Source organism: Taudactylus pleione, unplaced genomic scaffold, assembly GCF_031769625.1.
Source record: "Taudactylus pleione unplaced genomic scaffold, aTauple2 ptg000040l, whole genome shotgun sequence".
NCBI lineage: Eukaryota > Metazoa > Chordata > Amphibia > Anura > Myobatrachidae > Taudactylus > Taudactylus pleione.
This window is the reverse complement of record NW_028284442.1, coordinates 25,671,696-25,699,089: the sequence shown is the minus strand read 5'-3', so window position 1 is coordinate 25,699,089 and position 27,394 is coordinate 25,671,696. Positions and strand designations below refer to the sequence as shown.

At 44.6% G+C, this 27,394-nt stretch overlaps 1 protein-coding gene across 1 annotated transcript in view; it reads right to left on the bottom strand.

The window, feature by feature from the left end:
* Positions 1 to 27,394, bottom strand: part of RPA1 (replication protein A1) — a 93,661-nt gene that overhangs the window by 43,378 nt on the left and 22,889 nt on the right. Inside the window, exons 4-11 of the mRNA XM_088454948.1 lie at positions 26,139 to 26,247; positions 24,729 to 24,817; positions 21,076 to 21,147; positions 7,683 to 7,806; positions 6,567 to 6,669; positions 4,063 to 4,131; positions 3,770 to 3,962; positions 3,551 to 3,690 (exon numbers count right to left, since the gene is read on the bottom strand). Of these exons, the coding sequence (XP_088311074.1) occupies positions 3,551 to 3,690; positions 3,770 to 3,962; positions 4,063 to 4,131; positions 6,567 to 6,669; positions 7,683 to 7,806; positions 21,076 to 21,147; positions 24,729 to 24,817; positions 26,139 to 26,247 (899 nt within the window). The remainder of the gene's footprint in view (positions 1 to 3,550; positions 3,691 to 3,769; positions 3,963 to 4,062; positions 4,132 to 6,566; positions 6,670 to 7,682; positions 7,807 to 21,075; positions 21,148 to 24,728; positions 24,818 to 26,138; positions 26,248 to 27,394) is intronic.

Sequence of the window (27,394 nt, the reverse complement as noted above, 5' to 3'; positions counted from 1 at the left end):
GACATGTCTGGAGAAACAGAAGAAGCAGAGAGACCCGAAAAGAAGAAGAGTGAAACTAATTTCTCACACCAAGCCACAAACTTGCTTCAAGCCCGCAGCATAGTTGGAATGTCTGCCTCTGGGATACTTTTTGCCTTTAGGATAGAGGCCTCAGCAGCCACGCCGTTAAATAAAGCCAAAGTAAGGAAGGGTGAATGAAAGGAACTTATTGAAGGAGGCATGGGAAAAAATTAATAGGCCACAGATTGCTCATATCTGTTTGATGCATTTGAGGACCCGAGGAAGAAGTGGGAATGGTAGAGAGAGGTCTATCAGGTGAAATGTCCACAGAATGGACAGAGCCTACATAGCCAGAGGCCCTGGATCTCTTGTTCTGGAGCAATAAAGAGGCATTTTGTGGTTGAGCAGAGATGACATGAGATTGACATCTGGCAACCCCCACCTTTTTGCCAGAGCTTGAAAAACATCCGGGGTGAAGGTCCCGACGACTGAGGTAATCTGCCTCAAAATTGTTGACTCTGGGAATGATAACAGCTGCTATTGGCTGGTACATGTTTTTTCACCCACCTGAGAATGCGGAACATCTCCTTCATAGCTAAGTTATTCCTCATGCAAATTTGATGATTGATGGATGCCACTGCCATGTCATTGTTTGACTGGACATTCAACGGATGCCCTTGTAGGGACACTTCTTGAGACTCTGAAGAGTCAGTGTCAGAGACGTTCTATACCTGGTGTACTGCCTTATAATTAAAGTTTCTACGCCCTGTGAGTCTGCTGTGTCGTCTTCTGGCACTAAAGAAAATTCGAAGTTATGACTTCTAGAGGTTCTTCTTCCCCTTGAGATGAAAGCTCAGAATTCTTCCCATGACTCAACGGTGTTCTCCACAGAAATTTTTCCAGCCGGGTGGCATCAAAAAGTAGCCGGGTGGGGGCCTTCGTAATTATGCTCGCGCCGGAAAAAGGGGCATCACACTTACCAATCCAGCCCGACAGGTCTCAAGCTGCTCCCCCACTGGCTCTCAGTCAAAAGTGCCCATTATGCAGTGCCCCCTGTATTTGTGCCCTTTATGCAGTGCCCCCTGTAGTTTAGCTTTGCCCTTATGCAGTGCCCCCAGGCTAAAGTAGTGCCCCAGACTGGCCCCTTATGCTGTACCCACAGGCTTAACTAGAGCCCCTTATGCAGTGCCCCCAGTGGCAGTCCCCTATACAGTGCCCCCAGTAGCAGCCCCCCTATACAGTGCCCCCAGTAGCAGCCCCCCTATACAGTGCCCCCAGTAGCAGCCCCCCTATACAGTGCCCCCAGTAGCAGCCCCCCTATACAGTGCCCCCAGTAGCAGCCCCCCTATACAGTGCCCCCAGTAGCAGCCCCCCTATACAGTGCCCCTAGTAGCAGCCCCCCTATACAGTGCCCCCAGTAGCAGCCCCCCTATACAGTGCCCCCAGTAGCAGCCCCCCTATACAGTGCCCCCAGTAGCAGCCCCCCTATACAGTGCCCCCAGTAGCAGCCCCCTTTATACAGTAACGCATACTCACAAGAGAAAAAAAAAAATAGACAACTTACCTGAACCCCGCTCCAGCCGACGACCGCCACTGTCGGCTGCTCCCGGCCCGCTCTGCACTATGGGAAAGACGTCATGACGTCTCTCCCATCAACCGCTGCAGGGGGAGCCGGAATGGGAGCTCATGAGTGAGCTCCAGCCGGCTCCCTCGTGGCAGCAGCAGCCAGAGTATGTATGACTCTCGTTGGCTGGCTGGCTGCGCTGCTATGACAAACACACAGCTGCTGCTGGCAGCTGTGTGTTTGTTTCTGTGTAGGGCAGACCGCTACTCACTGCGGTCTGCCCTACACTTGTGGGACACTAACGGCAGGTGCGGCCCCGCTGCAATGCACCGGCTGCACCGCCGAAGTTACAGTTCCGGGCGGTGGGGGATTTTTACTGGGCGGACCGCCCGACAAATAAAGCATGGGGAGAACACTGCTCAAGATTAGCATGAAGCTTCCAAGGAGCGGTCCATCTTGTTGACTCATCTGTGCCTCTGGAGGAAAAATCCATCAGTTTCTCCAGAGAGGAAGAAACCTTTACCAAGCCTTGAACCGAACAGGCCAAGCCCTGAGCCCAAGGTGGCTCAAGGGGCTGTGAAGACAGAGGACCTGTTTGACTGAGCTGACACTTTGGAAAATGGTTCTTCTGAAGGACCTGGCAAAGAAGGTGCCGCAGGGCCTCCTGACAAACCAAGAGGGGTTTGCCGCACCTGCCTAGAGGCACACAATAGTTGTTACAATTCCAGCAAATAAAAAGAGGAGCCAATAGTTGCAGGGCTATGTGATGCCTTAAATAGGTGTGACTTCCAGATAATGCAATTGAGAAACAGATTCCAGATTACAAAATCAGAAGCTATAAAGTCACTCAAAATCTTTCTTGTTAAACATTGCATCGAGGAATGCACATTAGACATATTAGCTTATAAGAAGTGAGAAAAGAAAACTTGGGAGAGCTTTTTCAGTCTACCTTTTGACAGATGTCATTTTTGGGGCATAAGACAATGCCATGCAAGCGAATGTCAGAATCAACCTTGAGGATACAAGGGCGACCACTGATTGGTCAGACTACATGAGCAACAGCCGCAAAACCCTGTGTCACAAATCCTCATCTCACAGCTCAGTGGGGGAGAAGTACTTATCGTGCCACTTCAGCTCTTTCTGCTTCGGCTTTTATCAAGGCGAAGCAGGAAGCAATAATGCCAAGATGTTACAATAGAAAAGCAATAACGCAGAGAAAACTCTCCCATTCCGATAACCCATGCAATACCCACAGCGCATCAGCCTAGTGCTGATGCGCTGAGTCTTACATCCTGGCTGGTCACACTGCCCATGCGCAAGACCTTCCACACATTGCGAGATCTTGCGCGCAGCCAGACCTCACAGAAGCCACTGCAAGTTATTATATACATGTTAAAAGAAACTATAAGCCACAAAAGTGATCTTATCGTTTCTTTTTAACATCTGAATGATTTTTGGTTGCCATACAATATTATGGTGATCACAAAATCATTATACGTTTGCAGATAATGTAAAGTAACATACCGATGTTCATTGAAAGTGTCAAATAGCACTGGTTATAGTGCATTTGACACTTACCACCTCTTCTTACATCTCCACCAGTGTATTAAAGTATAATGAATGAGAGGGAGGATTAGCTAATCGCTAATCAAGTCCTCAACATATTGGCCAAGGAAACCCCGGTGAGGAGCTCTTTAATAGGCCCCTGCTTTTTGGGGGGGAATCTTTCGTAAACACCCATCGAAAACGGCAGTTCCTGTTATAGTTCCATTCCCCTGGTTGTTCGATTGTCATCATTTGGAGGAAATTAGGTCATTGGACAAAGACAAAAAGGGTAGCATTGTAGGGCAAGAGAAACTTAAAGTAGAAGCTGTAGAAATCTTTGTAAATGCAACAGTACGAATGCTTGCATTTTAGTTTTTATTACACAATTACAAAAAGATAAAACATTACATTTCTTTAATAATCGTGTGCACTACAACTTACATCTTCACCCCACAGAGTTGTTGCAACCACTTTGCCGGATGAATCCATTAAATTAATATTTCGTTTTGATACCTCTCGGTTGCTTGATTTTATAGTCACCTTCGTGACATCTTCAAAACTCTTACAAATTCCTATGACATCTGCAAAGAAGACAACAGGAAGATAATGAAGAGTCTACATAGCCAGAACCTACCTGGCACAGACCAAAAGTTTACCAACCTAATAGTGTGTCTTTGTTCTTGTTTTCAAGCTCAGAAATAGGAACAAAATCAAATTGCACCGTGGGGACATCAGAAGAGTCATCACAAGGGATAACAGAGGTCTCGCTATTGAAAGTCATCTCGTAGTCGTTCTTTACAGCTGAATACTGCTTGTTAGCAATCTTTAAAGTTCCTTTGGAGAAGTAATAGACCTAGCAGATGGAGATTGCAAGGACATTACAAAACAGACAGACACCAAACATGACAGTTTTCAACTATTGGAAGAAAACAAAAATAGACATAGCAACATACCTTATTCACTTCAATAAGAGAGAAAAATTTGTCAGCCTGTTCGTTGAAAGCAGTAGCCCGGATCTCACCCTGTTGAAATACAAATGATGAAGCATCAGTGTATACTTTACAGTGGAGCTAGGCATGCAAAGAGAAATGGGCAGCAGCGAGAGAATGTGAAGTCTACTAGCATTCATTATCTTGCGCAGAACACGTATGGGAATGCTTTTTGTCTGATGTTTCTGTGACCCTGTTACACTTCCGGTCTGCCAGAAACACATCTACTGATTTTAAAAGCTATCATGGTAACAGAGCTCTTGACTTGGAAACATCTATTTGTAAATACGCTTAAAACAATATGCCTCTAGTTAGTGATAATCAAGATGATTAACTAATTAGCTTATGAAACCACGTGATGTGTGGGCTAGAGTACTTTGTTCCTAACTGATGACAAAGATGTCAGCACTTGAAATTGCTGCCCAGGCTCTGGGATGACTCATCCACCCCCTCGGTACCCAGGGCAAGTAGAGCTAATTATTTGATAACAGATTTTTGTTCGTGCATTAGAGAAACAACATCTGCACATAAAAACAAATTTTAGCTACTGTGTTTTTCTCCGACTGACCGTGAATAGAAGCATGACAAACTGTACTACTCAAAAGGAGGTTAGGAGGGCAAATACAAAAGCAAGCCACCGTCTACATTACAGCCACAGCATCCCATGGTATTAGCTAGATACGGCACTTTATAGTGGAAAGCAATTTTCCACCAAGTCTTCTACCACTATAGACCCGAATAAAATAACTAGTTCTTCGTTTCACTATTACTGACATTTTATCTAAAGCAGTAAATATTTTACAAATATGTTCGCACTAAACTTCAAATTAAAGATCATCATATTGTCTTTATTTAAAAATTATATAGAAATGGCTGGATGCAAAAAAATGTAATGTAGTGCAAAAGGACAAGTGACTATTTACTGAGAAACTCTTAAATGTAATTTAGGTTTCTGTACACTGATTAGTACCAAAAGTTCCAGTTAAAAGTTTAGGGTTGTGCAAAATTTGGGGCCGCATCTGGGTAACGGCCAAATGAAATGCATTAGAGGACAAAAGGACTATTGGATGTGTCACAAGGGAATGTAAAATGGGTGTATAATATAGATTTTTTTTTTTTACATTTGGAAATGAAGACTGGGTCTTACATCTACAGGCTGCAGAAAATGTGCACTCAAGTTTACCTAATCTGTACAACTATGTAGGCAACTACATGACTGGGTTAAAGATCTGTGTTAAGCATTCCTTGTGTCCAGGTGCTTAAGGACTTGGCTCTGGGTACTTGCTAGGCTTAATCAAAAATACAGACCATTTAAAAAAATAGAGCAATGCTGCTCTGCAAAACAGCTTGTAACCCATATGCCTAGTAAGAGTGCAGAGCAATCGGAAGTGTGTTTAGATAAGGTGTTGGTACAAACCGTCGTCATCGTCAGAAGGCCTAAGAGATGGTCATATGTCAAGTTTTCAGGCTAAGGGTCGTATTCAATTAGCGCCGAAAACCACCGTTTTCTGGGGGGAAAAAAACCCTGCAAAATTTTCACCAAAAAACAGACGGGGAAAAAAAAAAAAACGGAGAACAGTTCTCCATCCCAGAACAGGCGGGAAAAAAAAGCAAAATCCCTAATTTTGGCTAAAAATATCGTAAGCTGCGTACTTCGGCGGAAAAAAACAAACACATTGAAAAAAAAAAAAAAAAAAAAAGATAGCAAGCTATTTTTTTTTCCAGGAAATTAATGTTCCACGTAAATTGGGGGTACGTTACAATGGGTGCAAATATAATTGTGTCGTAAAAACACAATTTAAAAAAAACGTTAAAAAACGCCTGCTGCGACCGCGTGCGATGTTTAAAACACTTGATGCATCCATACCATACCGCCCATCGAAAAATCAGACCCAATACGGTAAAACCATTTGCAACTATTTTTTTTTCACCCAAAATTTGTGCCGTCGTTTTTTGCCAAAGTACGCAACTTACAAATATTTTATCCGGTAATTTGTGGGGGTGGTGCCGAAAGAGTTCTGAAAGAAATCCCCACACTTTTAGCCAAAAATAGGAATTTTCCATTTTTTTATTTGCCTGGTCTGAAAAACTTCTCAAGTTTTTTATCGCCTGTTACCATTTTCGCTTGTTTTTTGGCAAAAATATAGCCGTTTTTTTTTCCGCCACTAATTGAATACGGCTCTAAGCAGCATACCTATGTTTAGTAGTTGCAATTAAAACAGTTGTGCAGAATTAGGTCTAAGAAATCAACAGACTGCAACATTGACAGATGCAAAGATGGCTCCTTGTAGAACACTGTGCAGACACTGTTAAAGCACCAGCAGAACTTGGCCACTGGGATTCCAATGGTGCTTTACAGTATAATCCTTATTGCTTCTCCCAAATGACAATTATCTGCCAGTAGCGAGATAGAATTTACAACACCTCTCACATGTGTTTAAGAAATAATTGAGCATGGGTCTGCTTACACTCTCATCCACCATTTCAATTGAAAATAGCTTCCCTTCCCCGCGGGAGTTGCTCCACGTACGAATCTGACCTTTGTTGGTAACTCGAGCACGTATCGTCCACCTGGAAATAAAGTCAGATACCCGTGTTTGGTAGGTTATAGTCATTCCATGAGACACCGTCACTCAGCTACTGAAGATTATAAGATAAAACCCTCTAAGAATGGGATCATCAACGTAGCTGGATCAGTGGGGTCAACAAAAACACAGAAGAAAAGTCAATCAACCCCCACCCCAGAAAAGCAAAAAACTCCAGCAGACATACGTAAAAAGGAAAGAGACTGGCTGGTATAATAAGCCTAATGATGGGGCAGAGATGAGCATTTAGAAGCAGGGACAGTAAGTATGTGGTACCACAGGAAGCTTTTAGCACAGCCAACAAATCTAATCAATTGCCAGTAGCTGAAACACACTCCCTTTACTGAAGCACCCACACAGCCCGTGTGCCGAGAGAAAATTCAATATTCCAGACAAGGTTTACACTCAAACTATCACAGTGGAAATGGGCAAATGTGCAGATAATACGTGCTATATTAATGTTTATGCTGGGAAAGTAGTGGGCAGGAGAGGTCACTCAGACTGCAGACAGCATAGAGTGTGCTGAGGAAATTGGAAGTAGTTACAAATGGGGGTGCTCAGCCCGACAATGAATGATACAGCAAGCTCTCCTATAGCAATCTACGCATATTTGGGCTTTTTATAAACTAACTGAAAGTGTAGTACGATAGTGTGACTGAAGGAAAAAGGACTTCCTTCCACCTATTGATGATATAGTAATCAGACAATGAAGTATGAACATGTGTATGTGCGATAATTATACTACAGATGGATTGAGACTGTAATCTTATGATTGTGTAAAATGAGGCATTAAGCCTAAAACAATTTTTAATGCATATACCTTCATGTTACGATAATCACTTCCTAATACCGAAAGGGTTGGGATGTAACCGTTTATCTTCTAATTTCCGTGCGGTCTTAGAACACATTTTTGGCAGACACTGAATAGATCTACGACAATCACAACATAATATTTTTGTTTCGAACTGGAAATTTAGTGAGAGTAGTGAAGTCACTTACTTTGACTGGTATGGGTTGAGACTTGCAATTGGCACCACCTTAGACTGAGAACCACCAGGGGTATTGTGTACACCCCCTCCTCCAAATGTTTTAGATAATACTCTGTTCGTAGAAGAGGGAGGGGCTGTGGGGAGGGAAAATCCATAGAAATCTCTTAAGGATGACGACAAAATAAAAACACACTTAAATATGCTGAATTATCAGACACATAGGCAGATGTGAGTGAGCGCAGTGTTCAACCTCTAAGTCAGTAACCACATAAGCTTTTAAGCCCTCATAATACAAAGAAGTAGAAAATAACTATGTAACCCACAAGACCCAGGAGGAATTGTGCAAATAAATTCAAGAGCCTTTAAGGGGTCTGGTCTAGAGGAAAGATTAGATTCTACTCTATATAGCACTGTCCGCAATGCAGATATTACTCAACATTCAAAGAACCAGCATCATGTGCCCTGTGAGGGCCAGCATTAAATTAACCTCTATCTACCTAAAACAGTATTACAGGAAGAACAATGACATCAGATGATACACACTCTACTCAGAGTCCAATATGAATCATGGTGGATTCAGCCAAAACTATTTTTTATACGCAAGTCACTACATTTTCTATACATCAATAAATGCACCTGCACTATGTATAGCAATGAGAACAAAAGAAGTGAAACTAGTACATAAGATTCCATTTTCTAGAAGACATCATATTTAAAAAATTCATAGTTTAAATTGGGGTCAGCTGCTGTACCAACGCCAAATCCTTTTCTTTGAAACCTGGCAATACAGAGCCTCTTCCTGGACACTGGCATTTTAAATTAATACACATTTCTCAAGCACATCCCTTCCCTGTGTACCAGATACCGCAGGTGCTCTATTATTGCTATGAAAAAGCCACATAGAAAAAGTACCAGACACAAAACTAAAAGGACATGTAAACTTTCCCCAACAAGAAGGCAGGCATATAACCAGAGTATAAAAGGGAAATGCAATGGATTCAGAGAAAAGGATTTACTGTAAATTCAAATATCCAGTGATTCTCTCACAGATGGACAAGGAAACCACGGGCAGGTGCATATGGTCCACATGGAGACAATGGGGATGGGGGTGTAGGTGGGACTTGGAGGACCGGACACCAACGGCAAAGCTTTTCAATCCCAGGATGCTCCGGTCATTCCCCCTATACCCCACCCACAGCCTGAGGGCAATGCAGTTTTGTTAACAAGCCCAAGGTAAGAGCAGGATAGGAGAGAAGGAAGACTGGTACACTGAGGAATCACACAGAGAAAGAAACAAGTGATCAAGAGAAGAAACCCATAAAAGCCAGGTGCGCCAGGGCGGGTGCCCTGTGGACCCTATGTACTTCGAAGAAAGTTAACAAGAGTAAGTTTTACCATATGTCTCCTTTTCTTCTTCAGGGTCCATAGGGCTCCACAGGGAGACAATGGGGATGTCCTAAAGCAGTCAAGGGCGGGGACGCGCCTGAGCTGAGAAGAGAACCCTGCGTCCGAAGGAAGCATCCTGTGAAACAAATATCAAAGGCATAGAAGCTAAGAAAGGTGTGGACAGAAGACCATGTAGCCGCCTTGCATAGTTGATCAGCTGAGGCACCACGATAGGCTGCCCACGAGGGACCCACAAAGCAAGCAGATACTGTAGCTGGCACAGGAGGGTCTGTCTGCGCGTAAGCCTGTGAGATAGTGACACGAATCCATCTGGCCAGAGTGTTTGTTAGCTGGCCATCCCTTCTTATGGAATCCATCTAAGTTTAAGTGGGAGTCCGATTTCCTGATGGAACTAGTGCGGTCCACATAGATCTTTAGAGCACGGATAACATCCAAAGAGGCCTCATCTGCCGAGAGGTCTGGTGATTGAAAGGCCAGAACCACAATTTCCTCATTAATGTGGAAGCAAGAAACCACTTTGGGAAGGAAGCCCGGGCGCGTTCTTAGCCCTGTCCTGATGAAAAATCAAAAAGGGAGAGCGACATGAAAGCGCCCCTAAATTTGATACTCTACGGGCAGATGGTATAGGAGGAAGAAACAGTCTCCGAAGTGAGCCACTTGACATCCACTGATTCCAAGGGTTCGAAATGGAGGTTCTTGAAGTTCGTGAAGTAACTGCCGCCAAATGTCACAGAGCCACAGGAGGGACAAAGGGAGGTTGTATACGGAGAACACCTTGCAGGAAGTATGAACATCTCGTAGAGGAGCAATTCTGCGCTGGAACCAGATCCAATCCAGTCTGAAGTAAGGCAAGTATTCTAGAAACCTTAAAAACTGGAGGCTCATAGTTTCTAGGGGCACACCACGAGAAATATGTATGCCATACCCAGTGATAAATCCTGGCAGAGCTCTGATCATGGTCTGGACCACAGAGCTAGAAAATCCCTTAGACCTTAGGAGGGATGTCTCAAGAGCCAATCGTTAAAGACAGGTAGGCCAGATCCAGATGTAGACAGGGATCCTGAGACAAGAGGTCTGGTTGTAGAGGAAGTTGAAGAGGAACGCCTATGGAGAGATTTTGAAGGTCGGAGTACCAATGGCGTCTGGGCCAAGCTGGAGCTACCAACAGGACCGTGCCTTCTTGCTGTTTGACCTTTCGAAGAACTCAAAGAGATATTGGAGGGAAGAAATATGCCAACTGGAAGGTCCACCTAACAGATAATGCATCCACGAAGGCTGCATTGGGATCCCTTGTCCTGGCTCCATACACTAGAAGTTTGTGGTTGTGTCTTGAGGCCATGAGATCCACATCTGGAAGACCCCATTTTTTCACCAGAAGCTGAAAGAGACCTGGAGACCACTCTCCTGCATGCACGTCGTGACGGCTTAGGAAATCTGCTTCCCAATTCAGAATTCCTGGGATGAACATGGCGGAGATGGCATTTGGCCCATTTGAGAATGTGGGACACTTCTGCCATTGATGCCCGACTTAGAGTCCCTCCATGGTGATTGAGGTAGGCCACTGCCGTGGCGTTCTCAGACTGTACTTGTACTGGCCTGCTCTGAAGGATATCCTGAGCCAGAGTGAGAGCTCTGTAGATGGCTTGGAGTTTTAGGACATTGATTGGCAAGACCACCTCGGCTGGAGTCCAGCGGCCCTGGAAGGAATGCTGGCCGGTCACCGCGCCACATCCGTCTGGATTTGTGTTTGTGGTTGTGGTTAGGAGTACCTAGTCCGGGATCCTAAAGGGGAGTCCCTTGTCCACGCGTGACATCTGTAGCCACCAGGCTAAGGACAGGCAAACCTTCGGGGAGAGACTCATCATCTGGGATCTGATCAGTTGAGGCAGCCAGACCCACATAGAGAAAATCAAGTGTTGTAGTGGCCTGGAGTAAAATTGAGCGAACTCCACCATGTCGAAGGTGGACGCCATGGTTCCCAAGGTCTGCATTGCAGAGTGAATTGACACTTGGCAACAATGCGCATCTGCCCTCCATGAGCGGAGCCAAACAATACGTCGGGCTACTACAGAAGTGGCAGATGCCTTGGAGGCTACGAAAGCCATATCCATAACTGCTTCACCCAGATAGGAGGCTGCATCTCTAATGTGAGATATGTAAGACAGCTGTTCCCTCGAAGCATCAGAGGGAATGGTTTCTTCTAGGGCCACTGCCCACGGCCTTAGCCACCCAGGCCGTAGCCCTAGCAGGATGAGTAATAGCTCCTGTAAGACAGTATATAGATTTTAGACAAGCTTCCATCCTTCTATCCATAGTCTCCTTCAAGGAGGTTGCAGTATGGATAGGTAAGGTAGTATTTTTGACCAGACGTGTCACATGCGAATCCACAACGGGGGGAACTTCCCATTACAATCAGTAGCGGGAAGAGGGTAAAGGGAACTTAAACACTTAGGCAGCTGAAATCTTTTACTAGGCATATTTCATGCCTCACTTATATGATTAGATAGCTGATCCGAGTGTGGAAATTCTGGTAAAATTACCTTTTGTTGTTTAAAGGATGGCTGTTTTGCCTTACAAGTGCAAGTATATTCAATTTAGAGGGGTGTTCCTAGTCTCCCAGAAGGGAGTCAGAGTGAGAGAGGTCTGCATCTTTTGCCTCCCCAGATGATGAATCAGAATCTGATAGCTGGGTGGATTGGGATAACACAGCACGCTTAGTAGGTTTACAAGGCTTAGACCTTGGAGAGACCCTATGTACATAGACCCCATAGTAAGGAAAGCCTTCTTTGTGATTATTGTCTGGGTGATCAATGTAATGACCGATACTACATAAATCATTATTAAGTCCAGGGATCAGTGAATGATCGCCCACTACCTTGTCTTTAATAAAATCAAAGGAACCCTCATGTGGAATAGAGGAGCACCCAACTCACATCACTATATCATAACATCCTGCACTACAGAAATACTAGAAAAGCCAAGTAAATGACACTAGAAGTGCCCTCTCTCCCCTCCATCCTGGCCTTATGAAACCATGCAAATTTCTGACTCCTCATATTTGTCCACAATCTGCTAAAAGATGTTCAGATGTAGAGATTGCTCTCCTGGATGTAGATTATGCTTGCTGGGTTAATCAGCCTTCATGTTTTCCACCCCGGTATGAACACTGTCAATCGCCAAAACATTGTATTCTGACCAGCCCATGATTCTGCTGGTGTCATTCACAGCAAGAGCTCTCCTTGTGTCTCCATGATGGTTGATGTATGCCACCGCTGTGGCATTGTCTGACAATGTTTATGGGCTTCTCCAAATGAAGAGAAGGTACCTAAATTAGAACATTTAAGACTGCCCATAACTCTAGACATTGATTAGAAATATGGCTTCTGTCAAATATCATATGCCCTGAACATGGTGATGAACCACAAATGGCAAAAGTACGTTTATTTTGAGATAATAAGACTTCAACCAACAAAGGAGCAAGAAATGTGTTCTCAGGGACAGATATCGGTTTAGAAGTCAAATGATGATTGTACTAGTCCCACTCCCAAAGTAAGTATCTGGAATATGCCTGTAGAGAAACTATCAAACTGCATGGTCTCAAGTTATGAACATGCTCCCGAGAACATCAAAACAGAACTGATGTACATCTGAGAGCTAATAGATCTCTTAACAAAATTTAAAGGGAATCTACTTGGTCACCTAGAAAGTAACACACTTGTCCAACAACATCCCCAGACATACCAACTTCTGGAAGGGTATTATAGTGAACTTCTGATAACTGATGATCCAAACGTGGGAGTCTAATATCCAAGCTGCTTCTCAGAAGGGTGTCTAAAGCAAGGACAGGGACCACACAACTTTAAAAAAAAGTCAATCAGGATTAGAATAACCATTTAGCCCACTGTTCCCAGCAGTGAGGACATGACAGCCATAAACTTGTAAACTGAAGAGTTAAAAAATGGAAACCGTGAGACCAGACAACAGATCTGAAAAGGCATCGGTGTCCCTAGTAAATTGGGACATGCAAGTAGGTTTCTTGATGTCCATGTGCACCATAAATTCATCATGTTCCATGCTTATAATAGCAGATGAACAACTCAATCTTGAATTTGTCCGCCTGAACAAGACTTTTTCGGTACAGTATTGATCAAAGAAAACCATTTGTTTTTTTGAACCACAAATAGCCTAAATCCATTGGATCTACTGACCCTGTAAAGATGACCTCAGTAGAGAGTAAAGTCTTAATTGCCTCCCACAGTGATTGTAGAATTCTGGTATTAAAAAAGAAAACCAATGGAAAGCTCTAAAGGGGATCTATGAAGAGGATTAAGCGAGTTTCTCTCTCTGCTGCAATTCCTGGGAGGAAGAAGACTGCTTTCTGCAATATCAGGCAATTCACCTAAAAACACATGGTCACCATTACATAGCTAAAGATGTTTTTGAAGGACACCAGAAAATATCTTTGTTTTTCTAGCTTTCTTTTCCCCACTTTTTTTTTTTAAAACTTATAAAGTAATTAAAAATGCTTATTCTACTGTGGAAACCATTACCAACATATCAATTCCATTTGTTCAAACCATTATTTGGACATATCTGTACAGATTTTTGTCCCATACAGAGCTCATTTTTAAATGTTAATATTAGCCATAGCCCTTTAATCCTACTTCTTCTATTCCAGTTATAATGGAGTAGTGATTGAATTTCCTTTGTTATAGCTACTCCTTCCAAAGGTTGTCTCCTTGGGTCAAGTTCTGTGTCCTGCAGCAAGGGGTATGAAAATCTTGAATGAAAGTAAACCAACGTATTTTGCTCCTATTCTGCAGCGTCCTCAGTGGTTGAAGCGGCTCAAGAGTTTCCTTTTTAGACCTGACCATCAGTCACAGAAAACCTTTTTCCCTGTTTCACTCCAAATGCATCACCATGTTACACGTCATGTTCTGTTTTCTAAAGTAATATTTATTATTTTTATGATAGCTTTTTCCCCTTTGATTATTGTTATAGCTGGTTTCCAGATCGATGTTACCTGGTCGCTCATAACCATATGTGGTACATCCCAAAGCACTATTGTAGAAATAACCGGTTTAGGTTTTCTAGGGTCAGCATGGTATCAGTGATGTCACTAGTTAAGTTTATTTTTAGTCACAGACTTAAACAATACTTGGGCTAAAATAGCAGGCAGATACGTGCTCTCTAAACACAAAAGATACCTAAAAATAGCTGAATATTTGATAAAGTGTAAATACAAGCTTATATGGATGAAAATCCTAGTTAAAAACGGATGAAAATTAAACCAAAAAACAAAGAACACCGCATATCAAAGAACATGTAAAAAAGCCCTAAACAAAGAACAGGTAATGCTACAAGATGCACACTATTTTTTTAGCCAGCAAAACTATAAAGGAAAAGTTAAATGAATAACCAAATCAGTTTGCAATAAACAGTATGCAATAGTAAAGGCGATTGATCCAAACTGGGTTTTAAATGTGCCTCTAAGGAACGTTAGCGGGGAAAATAAGAGATATGTTAATAACTTACCTTTGTTATCTCTATTTCTACGAAGTTCATAGGGTCCACCTTGGGGTATAGGAGATGGCGGAAGTCATCGGCTACCACACAGTTAATTTTCATCTCCCAGGATGCACCGGGGGCCCCTATCCTATACCCCGCCCCCCAGGCCAAGGCACCTTCAGTTACATAACAAGTCAGTGGCCGGAGGAGGAGAAAAAAAAAAAAAAAAGAAGAAAGTCTGTAACACACAAGGATCACATTCTAACACAGAAGGAGACGGAAAACCGGTGACCAGAGCAAAGCCCATCTGAAGCATAGGTGCGACAGGGTGGGAGTGCTGTGGACCCTATGGACTTCGTAGAAATAGAGATAACAAAAAGGTAAGTTCCAACCATCTCATTTTTTACTGCAGGGTCCATAGGCTATCCACAGGATACCTTGGGGATGTCCCAAAGCAGTCCCTTTAAGGGTGGGGCGCTCCTGTGCAGAAAGGAGAATCCGCCGCCCAAAGGAAGAATCCTGAGAGGCGAAGGTATCATATGCATAATACCTCACAAAAGACCACGTGGCCGCCTTACAAAGCTGCACAGCCGAGGTGCCACGTCGAGCTGCCCATGAAGGACCCACAGACCGAGCAGAATGAGCAGTAACAGAGGGCACTGGAAGACCCTCAAGAGTGTAAGCCTCAGAGATAGTCATACGAATCCACCTAGCCAAAGTTTGCTTATTGGCTGGCCAACCCTTCTTGTGGAAACCATAGAGGACAAACAAGGAGTCTGACTTCCGAAGGGAACTGGTACGGTCCACATATATCCTGAAAGCACGTACCACAACCAACGAGGCCTCAGCTGCCGAGAGGTCTGGAGAGTTAAAGCCCGGAACTATAATTTCCTCATTAATGTGGAAACTAGACACTACCTTAGGAGGAACCCAGGGAGAGTCCGAATCACTGCCCTGTCCTGGTGAAAAATCAGAAACTGAAGGTGACAAGAGAGCCCCCAAATCTAACACACTTCTGGCAGAAGCAATAGCCAGAAGGACACAGTCTTAGCCGTAAGCCACTTGAGGTCCACTGAGCCCAGAGGTTCAAAGGGAGGGCACTGAGGAGCCACAAGCACCACAGACAAATCCCAAGTAGCCACAGGAGGGATAAAGGGAGGCTGAATGCGAAGGACCCCCTTGGGGAAAGTGCGGATATCAGGAAGAGGAGCAATCCTTCGCTGGAACCACACAGAAAGGGCAGAGACATGCACCTTCAGTGAAGCAAGGCAGAGACCAAGGTACAAACCTGCCTGCAGGGAAGCCAAAACTATGGATATCCGAAACACCTGGGGGCCGCACCCTCTTGGACGACACCAATCAAAATGCCACATGCCACACCCGGTGATAAATCCTGTCAGAGGCAGGCTTACGTGCTCTGAGCATGGTGTTAACCACGGAGCTAGAAAAACCTTTGCACCTCAAAAGGGATGTCTCAAGAGCCACGCAGTCAAAGACAGACTACGCAGGTCCATGTAAAGGCGAGGACCCTGTGACAACAGGTCCGGACGTTGAGGCAACAGCAACGGAGTGTCGATGGAGAGACTCTGAAGATCTGAGTACCAATGACGTCTGGGCCACACTGGAGCCACCAGCAGGATCATGACTCCTTCTTTGAACATCCGAAGCACCCGAGGAAGAAGGGAGAATGGAGGAAACAAGTATGCAAACTAGAAGGTCCACTTGACCGACAGAGCATCCACAAGAAGAGCGTCAGCGTCTCCCGTTCTGGATCCGAACACTGGCAGTTTGTGATTGTGTCGGGTTTCCATGAGGTCCATCTCTGGAAGACCCCACTTGTCAACTAGGAGCTGAAACACTTCCCGGTGAAGAGACCATTCCCCTGGATGCACGTCGTAATGGCTGAGTAAGTTCACTTCCCAGTTGAGTACTCCTGGTATGAACAATATGGCAGGAAGATTATTTTCTGCCCATTTCAGAATGCGCGACACCTCTGGCAGCGCTGCCTGACTTAGAGTTCCTCCTTGCCGGTTGATGTAAGCCTCCGTCGTGGCGTTGTCGGACTGAACCTGCACGGGATTTCCGTGAAGTATAAGGCTGGCTTGCTGTAGGGCCCTGAAGACCGCCCGAAGTTCCAATATGTTTATTGGTAGGGCAGACTCCTCTGCAGTCCCCCTTCCCTGAAAGAAGTGTGGACCTGTCACTGCGCCCCAACCCAGGAGACATGCGTCCGTCGTCAGGAGGACCCAGTCCGGCATCCAAAAGGGGCGCCCCTTGGTGAGGTGACCAGTCTGAAGCCACCAAGTCAGAGACAGACACCTCCAGAGAGAGCACCATTGTTTGTGTCCTTATCCGATGTGAAGATCCATCCCACCTGGAGAGAAATCAATTTCAGTAGAGGCCGGGAATGAAACTGAGCATATTCTACCACAGAGATGGGGAACCTCAGGCCCTGGGGGCTGTATAAGGCCCCCGGAATCATTTGGCCTGGCCCTCGGAGCATTTTTCTACTAGCCTCATCTGGCTACCATGGTGCCTAGGATGGCACCCTGCAGCCAGAATCTATGCAGCAGTGCCACCTGTGGAGTCCTTAGGACACTCTAGACGACCACACAGCTGCCCTTACAGCTCCCGGAGCATCCTCAAGATACTCCAGACATTGCTGTAATCACCGACGATTGTGGTCCCACCCCCATGTGACATCACATGAAGTGGGTGTGGCCTGCACCGGGCCCGTAAATGTTATATTTATCAAAATGGCCCTCGGCAGAAAAAAAAAAAAAAAGATTCCCCACCAATGCTCAAGAATGTCGAATGTCGACACCATGGAGCCCAGTAATCTCACTGCTGAGTGACATGACACTCGGCAACTGTGCAGGTATCTGCATACTTGTGTCTGCAAATTGGAGATCTTGTCTGCGGTCAGAAAGATTCTCTGCTGTTGAGACTCCAACAGTGCCCCGAGATGGAGCATCCTCTGGGAGGGAGTCGGAGTACTTCTTCCAGTTGATCAGCCAGCCGTAAGTCTGCAGCACAGAGATTAGCTGCAGGTGGTGGTGAAGTACCACTGGAGACTCGGCAAGCAGCAGAAGGTTGTCCAGGTAGGGCAACAGGCGGACCCCCTGCAGCCGCAGATGAGCCGCCATTACTGCCATAACTTTGTTAAGCACGCGAGGTGCAGTCGTAAGGCCAAACGGCAGGGCCTGAAACTGAAAATGTTGCTGCAGTACAGCAAACCTGAGAAAACGTTGGCGAGTCGAAGCAATTGGATAATGCAGATATGCATCCTGGATATCCAGAGACACCATAAAAAAACCTAGGTTCCATAGCCAGTATAATTGACCGTAGGGTTTCCATTTTGAACCGAGGCACCTTGAGGAATTTGTTCAGGGACTTGTGGTTGACCGATATGAACAGTTCGGTTTTTGAACCAGAAAGAGGCTTGAACAATAACCCGTTCCCTTCTGGGGTAACGGGACAGGCACTATGACCCCTACTTGGAGCATACAGCGTACCACTTTCTGGATTTGGAAGGCCTTGTCCTAGTTGACTGAAGGTCTGTGCTTAAAAACTGATGTTTGAGAGACCACTTCTACCCAGTTGTCCGTGGACGTCTGGTACCAGGACTGGGCGAACTGAAGAAGTCGGTCTCCCACCTTGGGGCACCCCAAGGGGAGGCCCATCCCGTCAGGCTGAGGATTTGTCATGCGACTTGGCGGCCGGACGTCTAGCACTCCAAGCCTGTTTCTTGGACTTGCTGGGCTTTTTATTGGCGAACTGCCTAGGAAAAGCCTGTGGCTTGGACTTGCCCTGTGGCCTGTAGGGCCAAAAGGACAAAGATCTGGCTCCCAGATTTTTCCGCTGCCAACGTGTCCGTAAACTTGTCCAAATCCAGACCAAACAGAACTCAAATCCAGGAACAGTTGAGACAGACATCCAAAGCTGCCTCATTTAAGTAGGTAGCCAAATCTCAGCGATTTCCCACTTGGATCACCTGTTCCTTGGTAGCATCCGAAGCAAACGACTCTCTCAAAGAGTCCGCCCAGCATTCCATAGTTCTAGCCACCCAGCAGATGGCCATGGCCGGTCTGGTCGCTGTCCCCGACAGGGAATATATGGACTTAAAACAAATCTTTACTTTCCTGTCCGTAGTATCTTTCAGAGAAGACATGGACGTCATAGGCAGGGTCGCACTGTTCACCAATTTCGTAACAAGAGTCCACCTGTGGGTGTGTTTTCCATTTAGAGAAATAATTCTCTTCAAAGGATGAGCATAAGCCAGACACCTCTGGGGCTGGAAACGCTTACCAGGCGATTTCCATGCCTCCTCCACATGGTCCACTAGTTGGTTGGACAAGGGAAAAATTGCTGCTGAAGCTTTCACATCCCTGAAGTAGGCATACTTGCCTTTGGTCGGAGGAGTCTAATCTTCCTCTACAACCATGGCCAAACGGACCGCCCGTATAAGGTCGGGAATATAGACCTTGGACTTAGACTCCGCCTCACGCGAGGAGGGCTCGGAATCAGAGAGGTCATCCTGTATCTCTCCATCATCGGTCATCCTATCATCGTCATTATAATTAGTCGACGCAGATGATCGCCACAGTCTCTTAACTGGTCTAGGTGAGGATTCCCCTTGTAAACTCTCTCAGAGTTTTCACTGTAGAAGAGAGTCCACCCATACTGTGCACGATGCCTTCTGAGCCGGCGGCTGTGGGCTATTCTGTGCCACCATTAACTGCCCTGGAAAACCTTGCAGAGGAGCTGGCGTGACTGCCTGCTGTGGGAACCCTACCTGGGAAAACACAGGAGCTACCAAACTGTCTGCAATAGAAGTCAGAACTTGTGCAAAAACCAGTCCAAGGTGGCTCCTGTAGACAGTCGTTTGAGACACATCCACATCAACAGAGGGGCCAGCCATAGTAAAGCATGGCCCACATAATACCTCCTGGACTAATTCACCCTGCCCTATTCCTGCCTTACATTTTATGCAGGAAAGGAGAAAAGGAGCAGCTTGCACTTCCCCCTCAATATCTGACATTGTGATAACAGCGGGGATATAGTACACCGTATGTGACCCACCACACAGTAAAATAAAACTGTTGGTAATATTCCACCCTGACAGCAGTTGTACTGAAAGGAGCTTTATGAACCAGAAAAAAAGGTACAGGGAAAGTAATATGGCTGACAGAGAGAGTAAAGAGAGGCAGGCAGCGCTAGCATACAGTCACATACAACGCAGAGAGAAAAACTCCTGCACAATTGGTACTATAAATCAACCACCCAGACTCAGTGTCTGGTGGGAAATAGTACTACATACGCTGACCCTGGAGGGAGAGATATGCAGGAGGACCCAGACTCCGCACCTTCCTGGAAAGATCTGCGATGCAGCTCAAATAAAATGGCTGCCAGAGACCTCAGAGGTGGTGGGACCGAAGGAGGAGATCTGCAACAGCCCGCCAGACCGCAGTGGAAGGCGCGCTGTGCAGCGGGGAGGAGCTTCCTGTAAACCAGGAAAATCAGCTTCCCCTGGCCAGTGATTAACCCCCGTGACACCGTAGCTCCTAAGGTACCCTTGCACCTACCAGCTGCTGTTCCCGGTGGGCTTGTGGAAGCGCAGGTACCATGCCTGGCTCCACCACTGTCATCCCCAGGTAGTCCCCAACCCTGGAGGCATTGTACTGTGTACAGCGGATCACCGCCGTGGTGACCCGCCGTCTTACCTTGCTCCCCATCGCGCCCGGCCACAGGCCAGGGATCCTCCGGAGTACTTGCAAGCCAAGACTCCGGAGGTCCCACCGAGATCCTCGAATCTGTACTGGAGTCTCGGCGCCGACAGGGTGGAGGAGCAACAGCACTGGCGTCCGACCGGACTGCCAGCACTGTCCACTACCAATAAGTAATCTTCAGGGGTTGCTTGCAGCCCCCACTGTGTTCAGTGACCCAACTCCGGCCGGGCACCGACGAAACTGAAGTTGCCTTGGCCTGGGGACGGGTTATAGGAGAGGGGCCCCGGTGCATCCTGGGAGATGAAAATTAACTGTTTAGTGCTCGATGACGTTCGCCATCGCCTATACCCAAAGGTATTCTGTGGATACCCTATGGACCCTGCAGTAGAAAGAAAGGGAATGGGGATCAGAGTGTGGTCAATGGATATGTATGCGCTAGAAATTGGGTCTTGGCGTAGGTCTCAATTTGTCTCTCAATCTCGTTAATGATTCCCCGCAAAACGTGCAGTGTGTACACTCTACCAGGCGATATTTTTACATTATATAGTTAATGATCTAACCACCTAACGATGCAAGATATCTCGTTTGGTCATTTGTTAGATTGCAGTGTGTATGCACTAGATAGTTTGCCCAGGAGTTCAATGGAAATTGGTGACGACATTGCATTGTTTGCAGATCGTTTAGTGTGTATCTAACTTAACATACAATCATCTTATTTTAAATAGAGACATATGTCCAACAAAATGTTAGGAATCTCACCAGAGTTGTACACTGGCTTGCTTTGCGGTGGTGCTGCTAGAGCAGGAGCAGTTGGTTGGGGAGTTACTTGTCCTGGAAAACATTAAGACAATTCAGCATAAGCGGACCACAGTGGTTGCCATTACACACATTAACAATGGAAACCGCTTATAGAACAAATCCATAAGCTTAAAAATTTTTCAGCAATTTTCACCTGATTACAGCATAACAAGATCAGAATCTTCTTGGGCATTTAGTGTTTACCACTATGTACAATGAAGGACATACTGTAATTATACACAACAAATAGCCATAACATTAAAACCACTGACTGATGAAGAGAACAACCTGGTACTTGTCAAGGTGTGGGATATATATTAGGCAGCAAGTGAACAGTCAGTTCTTGAAATTAATGTGTTCGTAGCTGGAAAAATGGGCAAGAGTAAGGATCTGAGAGTCTTTGACTAGGTCCAAAATTGTAATGGCTAGACAACTGGGTCAGAGCATCTCCAAAATGGCAGGTATTGTGGGGAGTTCCCAGTATGCAGTTGTTAGTGCCTATCAGAAGTGGTCCAAGGAAGGACAATAGGGTCATGGGCAACCAAGGCTCATTGATTAACATGGGGTTAGAAGGCTAGCCCGTCTGGTCCTATCCCACATAAAGAGCTAGCACATCTGGTTCGATGGCACAGAAGAGCTACTGTAGCACAAACTGCTGAAAAAGTTAATGCTGGCTACAATAGAAAGGTGTCAGAACAGTGCACATGCTGACCCCTGTCCACCGCCAAAATCGCCTACACAATGTACAGGTGAGCGCCATAACTGGACCATGGAGCAATGGAAGAAGGTGGCCTGGTCTGATGAATCACGTTGTCTTTTACATCATGTGGATGGCAAGATGTGTGTGCATAGGGAACAGCTAGCACCAGGACGCACTATGGGAAGAAGGCAAGTCGACAAGAGGCAGTGTGATGCTCTGGGCAATGTTTTGCTAGGAACCTTGTGCTCTAAGCATTCATGTGAATGTTACTTTGACATGTACCACACATACCTAAACATGGTTGCAGACCAACACTGCTTTATGGCACTGGAATTCCCTGATGGCAGTGGCCTCTTTTAGCAGGAAAATGCCACACTGCAAAAATTGGTCAAGGTGTTGACTTGGCCTCCAAATTCCCCAGATCTCAAACTGAATGAGCATATGCGGGATGTGCTAGAAAAAAAAGTCTAAGCCATGTTGGCCTCACCTCACAACTTACAGGATTTAAAGGATCTGGTGCCAACGTCTTGGTGCCAGATACCACAGTACACCTTCAGAGGTCTTGTGGAGTACATGCCGCGATGGGCCAGAGCTGTTTTTGGCAGCATGATGGGTACCTACACAATATTAGGCAATTGGTTTTAATGTTATGGCTGATCGGTGTATGTTCCTAATATTATAGGAAGGTTACCCTGAGAATGTGTTATACAAATTATATGCCCACAGGAGATGATATTGCAGTTATTTTCCCCTACAATGTGCACTAAAATTAACTGGTCACCTACACACAATGAAAACAGCCATGTTGAAAGCCAACTATTTTTAAGAAAATAGCCTATGAGCTCACTACAAAACAAACATGAGGCCATATTCAAAGTTGGTGTCAGGGGTCCCATAGCAAACTGATTGGAGTATACTGGGTGATTGAAAAGCTCAGCATACTGGGTCAGTTTATAAAAGTCAGCTAACAAAAAAAAAAAAAAAACAGCAAAATCAAAAACTAAAAATATAGTAGAGAAAGCAGAAATTATTTAACCCAGTGTGTGTACATATCACGTCACCAAATAACGTCACTTTCTATTTCAAAAGCAAATGAAAATTATATATTTCTAACAATTCCTCATTTGAGCAGATGGCAGTGAGCAACAGATGTAGCAATACGTAGACAGCACAATCGCACATGAATTATCGTGGGGTTCAGAATCAATACATAATCACATCCGTTAAACTGCCAGGAACCGTAGCAGGAATACTGAAGGGTAAACAAATAAAACTCACCGCACGTAGCTGACTATTCTATCAAACTTGTAAATGAGGTTAATGGGCCTAATCATTTTTCTGAACAGGTGGCAAATATCTTGAGTCACTACATGCTTGCGGGTGGGTAGTTTTATCTCTGAAGAAAGCACTGATTCAGAGTGCAGGGAAAAAACAAAACAGACCTATATGGCTCATAAAAGATCTTTATATAGAAATATTCACATTACAGATATATACAGTACAACACACAATTGCAAACAAGTGCAATGCAGTAGAAGAATGGATTCTGAATAAAAGCAAGCACTTTAATGGTGCCTACACACTTAGCGATATTTTACACGATTTGCCCGATTCAGACGCGTCGTGACGACAAATCGTGTAAAATATGCCCAAATCGGGAGTGTCCACTCACGATCACGATGCGCGCCCCCGAAGGTCGTACATCGCATCTTCAGATCTGCCGTGCTGTAGGGCAGATCTGACATTCTCAGTGACGATGCACTGGAATAGTTGGGGGGCACGATAGATCGTTTGTCACATTGGACAGTTTTTAACACCAAATCGTGCCCACGACTGCCAGGGAGTTGCTGGGGAGAGTTCAGGGGGAAATAGGACACAATGTCGGATCATGACCACATCGCCAAGTGTGTAGGCACCTTAACACCTCATGTCACTCAATGGAGTTGGGGGGTTTCAATTGTTCTTTAGGCGCCAAACGGGAGCTTTTCAATTGTTTCTGCCAATGGGCGTGAGTGCTTTCGGGTACTCATTTCTGAGACGGCGAGCAGAAATCTGTGAAAACTCCAGCTTTTGGGCGCTCTGGACTTTAGACGCATTTGGCCACTTTTAGCCGGTGCATTTGGGCACGACACGTGCGATATGTAATGGGCGCCCAGTTACTTGCACCTGCTGGCACAAACAATTAAATATAGCTCCACCACTTTAGAGCGCAAATCAGGCACGAAACAGTGTTTTACTGGTGAAGTCTCTCTAAAACTGGGTAATACTGAAACACTGGCATACATTCCTGCAAATTATACCATTTTTTTTTTTTCTTAAGGGTTTGGATAAAAAAAGACCAGTAAGTTGTGGCTGACATTCAACCAAGTTAATCTATGACTAAATTTTCATAGTAAAAAGGGACATAGATATCTATCATCCTAGCACCCTGCAGCTGACGCAACCCGTGCAATTTCTCTTTCCTGCCTGTGGTGTTGCTCTCTGCTCTGGTGCTTCTAGCACACACTAGTTTGTATCCCAGAGGTTTGTTGCATTAGCTGAGTCTTCTAGAAGCAACAGAACAGAGGGACACCCCAGGCAGGAAAGAGGAACTGCACGGGTTGTGACAGGTGCAGGGTGCAAGAATGAACTGGGCAATGTGTGTTTTAATTACAGGGAGATGTAACTGAAGCACATATATCATGTAGGATGCTGCCTGCTCGCACCCTCATAGATTGGTAGAACATAGAAAATAAAAACTTGCTATGGTGAGGAAACATTGGATCCTTACCATTGCAGGGTTGGCCATCGGAACCAAAAATCATTCAATACCCATCCCTGCTTAGCGGCCAAACAGGCACATGATTAAATACACACATTAAAAAAAAAAAGAAAAAATTACAAATGCGCACACATATAAACACCAGTTATTTACCATCAACGTATGGTTGTGGATTCCCAATCTTTCCCATGACAGAGTCAGCTGACTTCAGCACTTCCATCTCCATTACAATAATCACTCTCCTACATAAACGAAACATAGGGAGGAAAAAGAGCTGTTATAGCAAACACATCCATAAACAGTAATGTAACACAAGTGGACTGCACTTAATTATGCAACAACTGAAGCATCTGATTATTTAGGTGTCTTACAAAAAATGGTGTGAATGTATATGTAATCAGTTATTATCGTTTTGTTAGGATTTAATAAAACCATTATATTGGTTTTGTTTGACAGGATAGTCTGTTACAAATGGTTAAATTTCATGAGTAATACATTCAAATCTACAATGTAAGAAATTCTTATAGAAATGGTAATGGGGCTATAATATAAATATATACTAAGTAACCTAGTGCAATATAATACTGGAATACTGTGGAAGAGTGGAGTAACAATGCCTGCTGATTGCATCGGATTCTGCTCTCAAGGTTACAATGGGGTAAATTTTATACCCTGCAACTTGGCAGCTCATATCTATCATTTTTGCTGGCTTAAACTATGAACCTGAGTTGTTGCTCTTGCTCATCATAAAATCAAATAATTTAATATGCCATCTTGGTATTTTTTCGTCAAAAAAAAAAAAAAAGACGCCCAGCACAAACAGTCTCACGGGACCAGGCGCACCAAAAGGGGCTGTTTGAAGCGACTGCAAAGACGAGTGAGGACACAGCTGTATATTGCTGAACAGTTTATTTTAAGAGCACTAGCTTACAATTTTGAAGTCTTAAGCTGGGTACGCACTGGACGATATCGCCAATTCTACCGAACGACATATCGTTTGCGGATCGGCGGGTGTGTACGACATCGTTCACGGACATATCACATCGGCCCTGAAGCACAGGCGATGCCCAATATATCGGCTCATCTTTCTGTGTGCAACCCACCGACCATCTATACAATGGCTGCAGGGACTGATGGTGATTGGTATTTCAAATGGGTGGGCAAATTGAAAGCCCGTTTAGCAATGATGTCATTGCACACACATCAAATGGCCAATCTAGTCAGCAGATAACTCTTCCAGGTGTGAGCCCAGCATTTGACTAGTTAACACTAGTAGGTTAACAGCCTTTTCATTCAGCTGAACCCAAAACAACTCTAAAGAGGGTTTTATTGTAAATTATTATTAAATAAGGAATCATGTAGACTATCAACAAACACCACGAGGTGTCCAACATCACATATAATATTAATAACCAGCAAAATACAATGCACTTCAGCAATTACCTTGGAGAGCAATACACATGAGTGCAAACCTGTACAGCTAGAAATGGGTGAAAAGAAGGTAGGGGATAAACTGCAGCGCATGGCAATGTACAGATACAGACAGAGCATGGGGATAAATACCTTCCATCCTTCAAGTTGTTTACAATGTACCGTGAGACCTGACAGATACAGTTCGTTGCAAGGAGATTCCCATCCATAAGAGAATTCAGCTGGGTAGCCAACATAAAAGCTAAACGAGTAAAAACAAAAGCAGTAAATGGCAGAGATGTGTAGTCTTACAAAAATCACCCCTATCACAGCTCATTGACAAATTAGAACTTTGTTTTTAGATAAACGCAGAAGATACAGAAGACAAAAAAAAAGTCAAACCTTGTGCAATATCTCAAACCACATGGTTACTTGTTACAATTTATAAAGGAATGAAAGTATAAATTACATTGAGAAAAAAAAAATTAATTTTCCCTGGCTTAAAAACATTGTCATTATTTTATCCTGCATATTTGGCAATCCTTCACTTAAGAGAATGCATAAGCTCTTATAGCTTACTCGTAATTCCTCAGATACTACTAATTATTCCTGTACATAAAGAATTTTAAAGGAATCCTAAACACAATGTCTGCTCTTCCCTGCGTATGAAAAGTCAGACCTCTGTACTGGAATGATAATTACTCAAGTTTGCCACAGCACTATAATCTAACCCATATCCAGCTATCTGGGAACACAAACATGTGAACGCATTTGTTTCAATACCACATTGGCATCTTTTGAAAGATAGCTTGAACTATACACTGCAATCTGGTTATCAAATGGCAAGCAAAACTGCACCGTTCTGAGCATTCCGCAACCAGATTACAATGTGCATTTAAACATGATCTCAAAACATGCAGCAATAAAGGATTCAACTTTCCTTTGGATCAGACACCACAAACTAAAAGGTGTGTGCTAAATGAGACAAATGCTCAAGACACTTTCAATAAATCACAAAAAAGCATAACTGCTATAAAAAAAATTATATACAGTTAGATAGAGATATAAAGATATATATATGTCCATCTATCTATTTCAGAGGAGGTTGGGTATGGGATCCCGGCAGTCAGAATCCCGACAGAATATTGTAAGTATCCTAACCCTCTGTCTGGCAGCCTAACCTCAACCCCCCCCCTAACAGCAGCCTAATCCCATAACAGTGGTGGATGATCGCAGGATGCTTTCCATGGTAAAGAAAAACCTTTCCTCAACATCCAGCCGAGTGAAGAACACACTCCAAGAGGTAGGCATAACCTGATCCAAGTCTACCATAAAGGAAAGATTTCACAAAAGCAAATACAGAGGGTTCACCACAAGGTGCAAATCGTTCACAAGCCTCAAGAATAGAA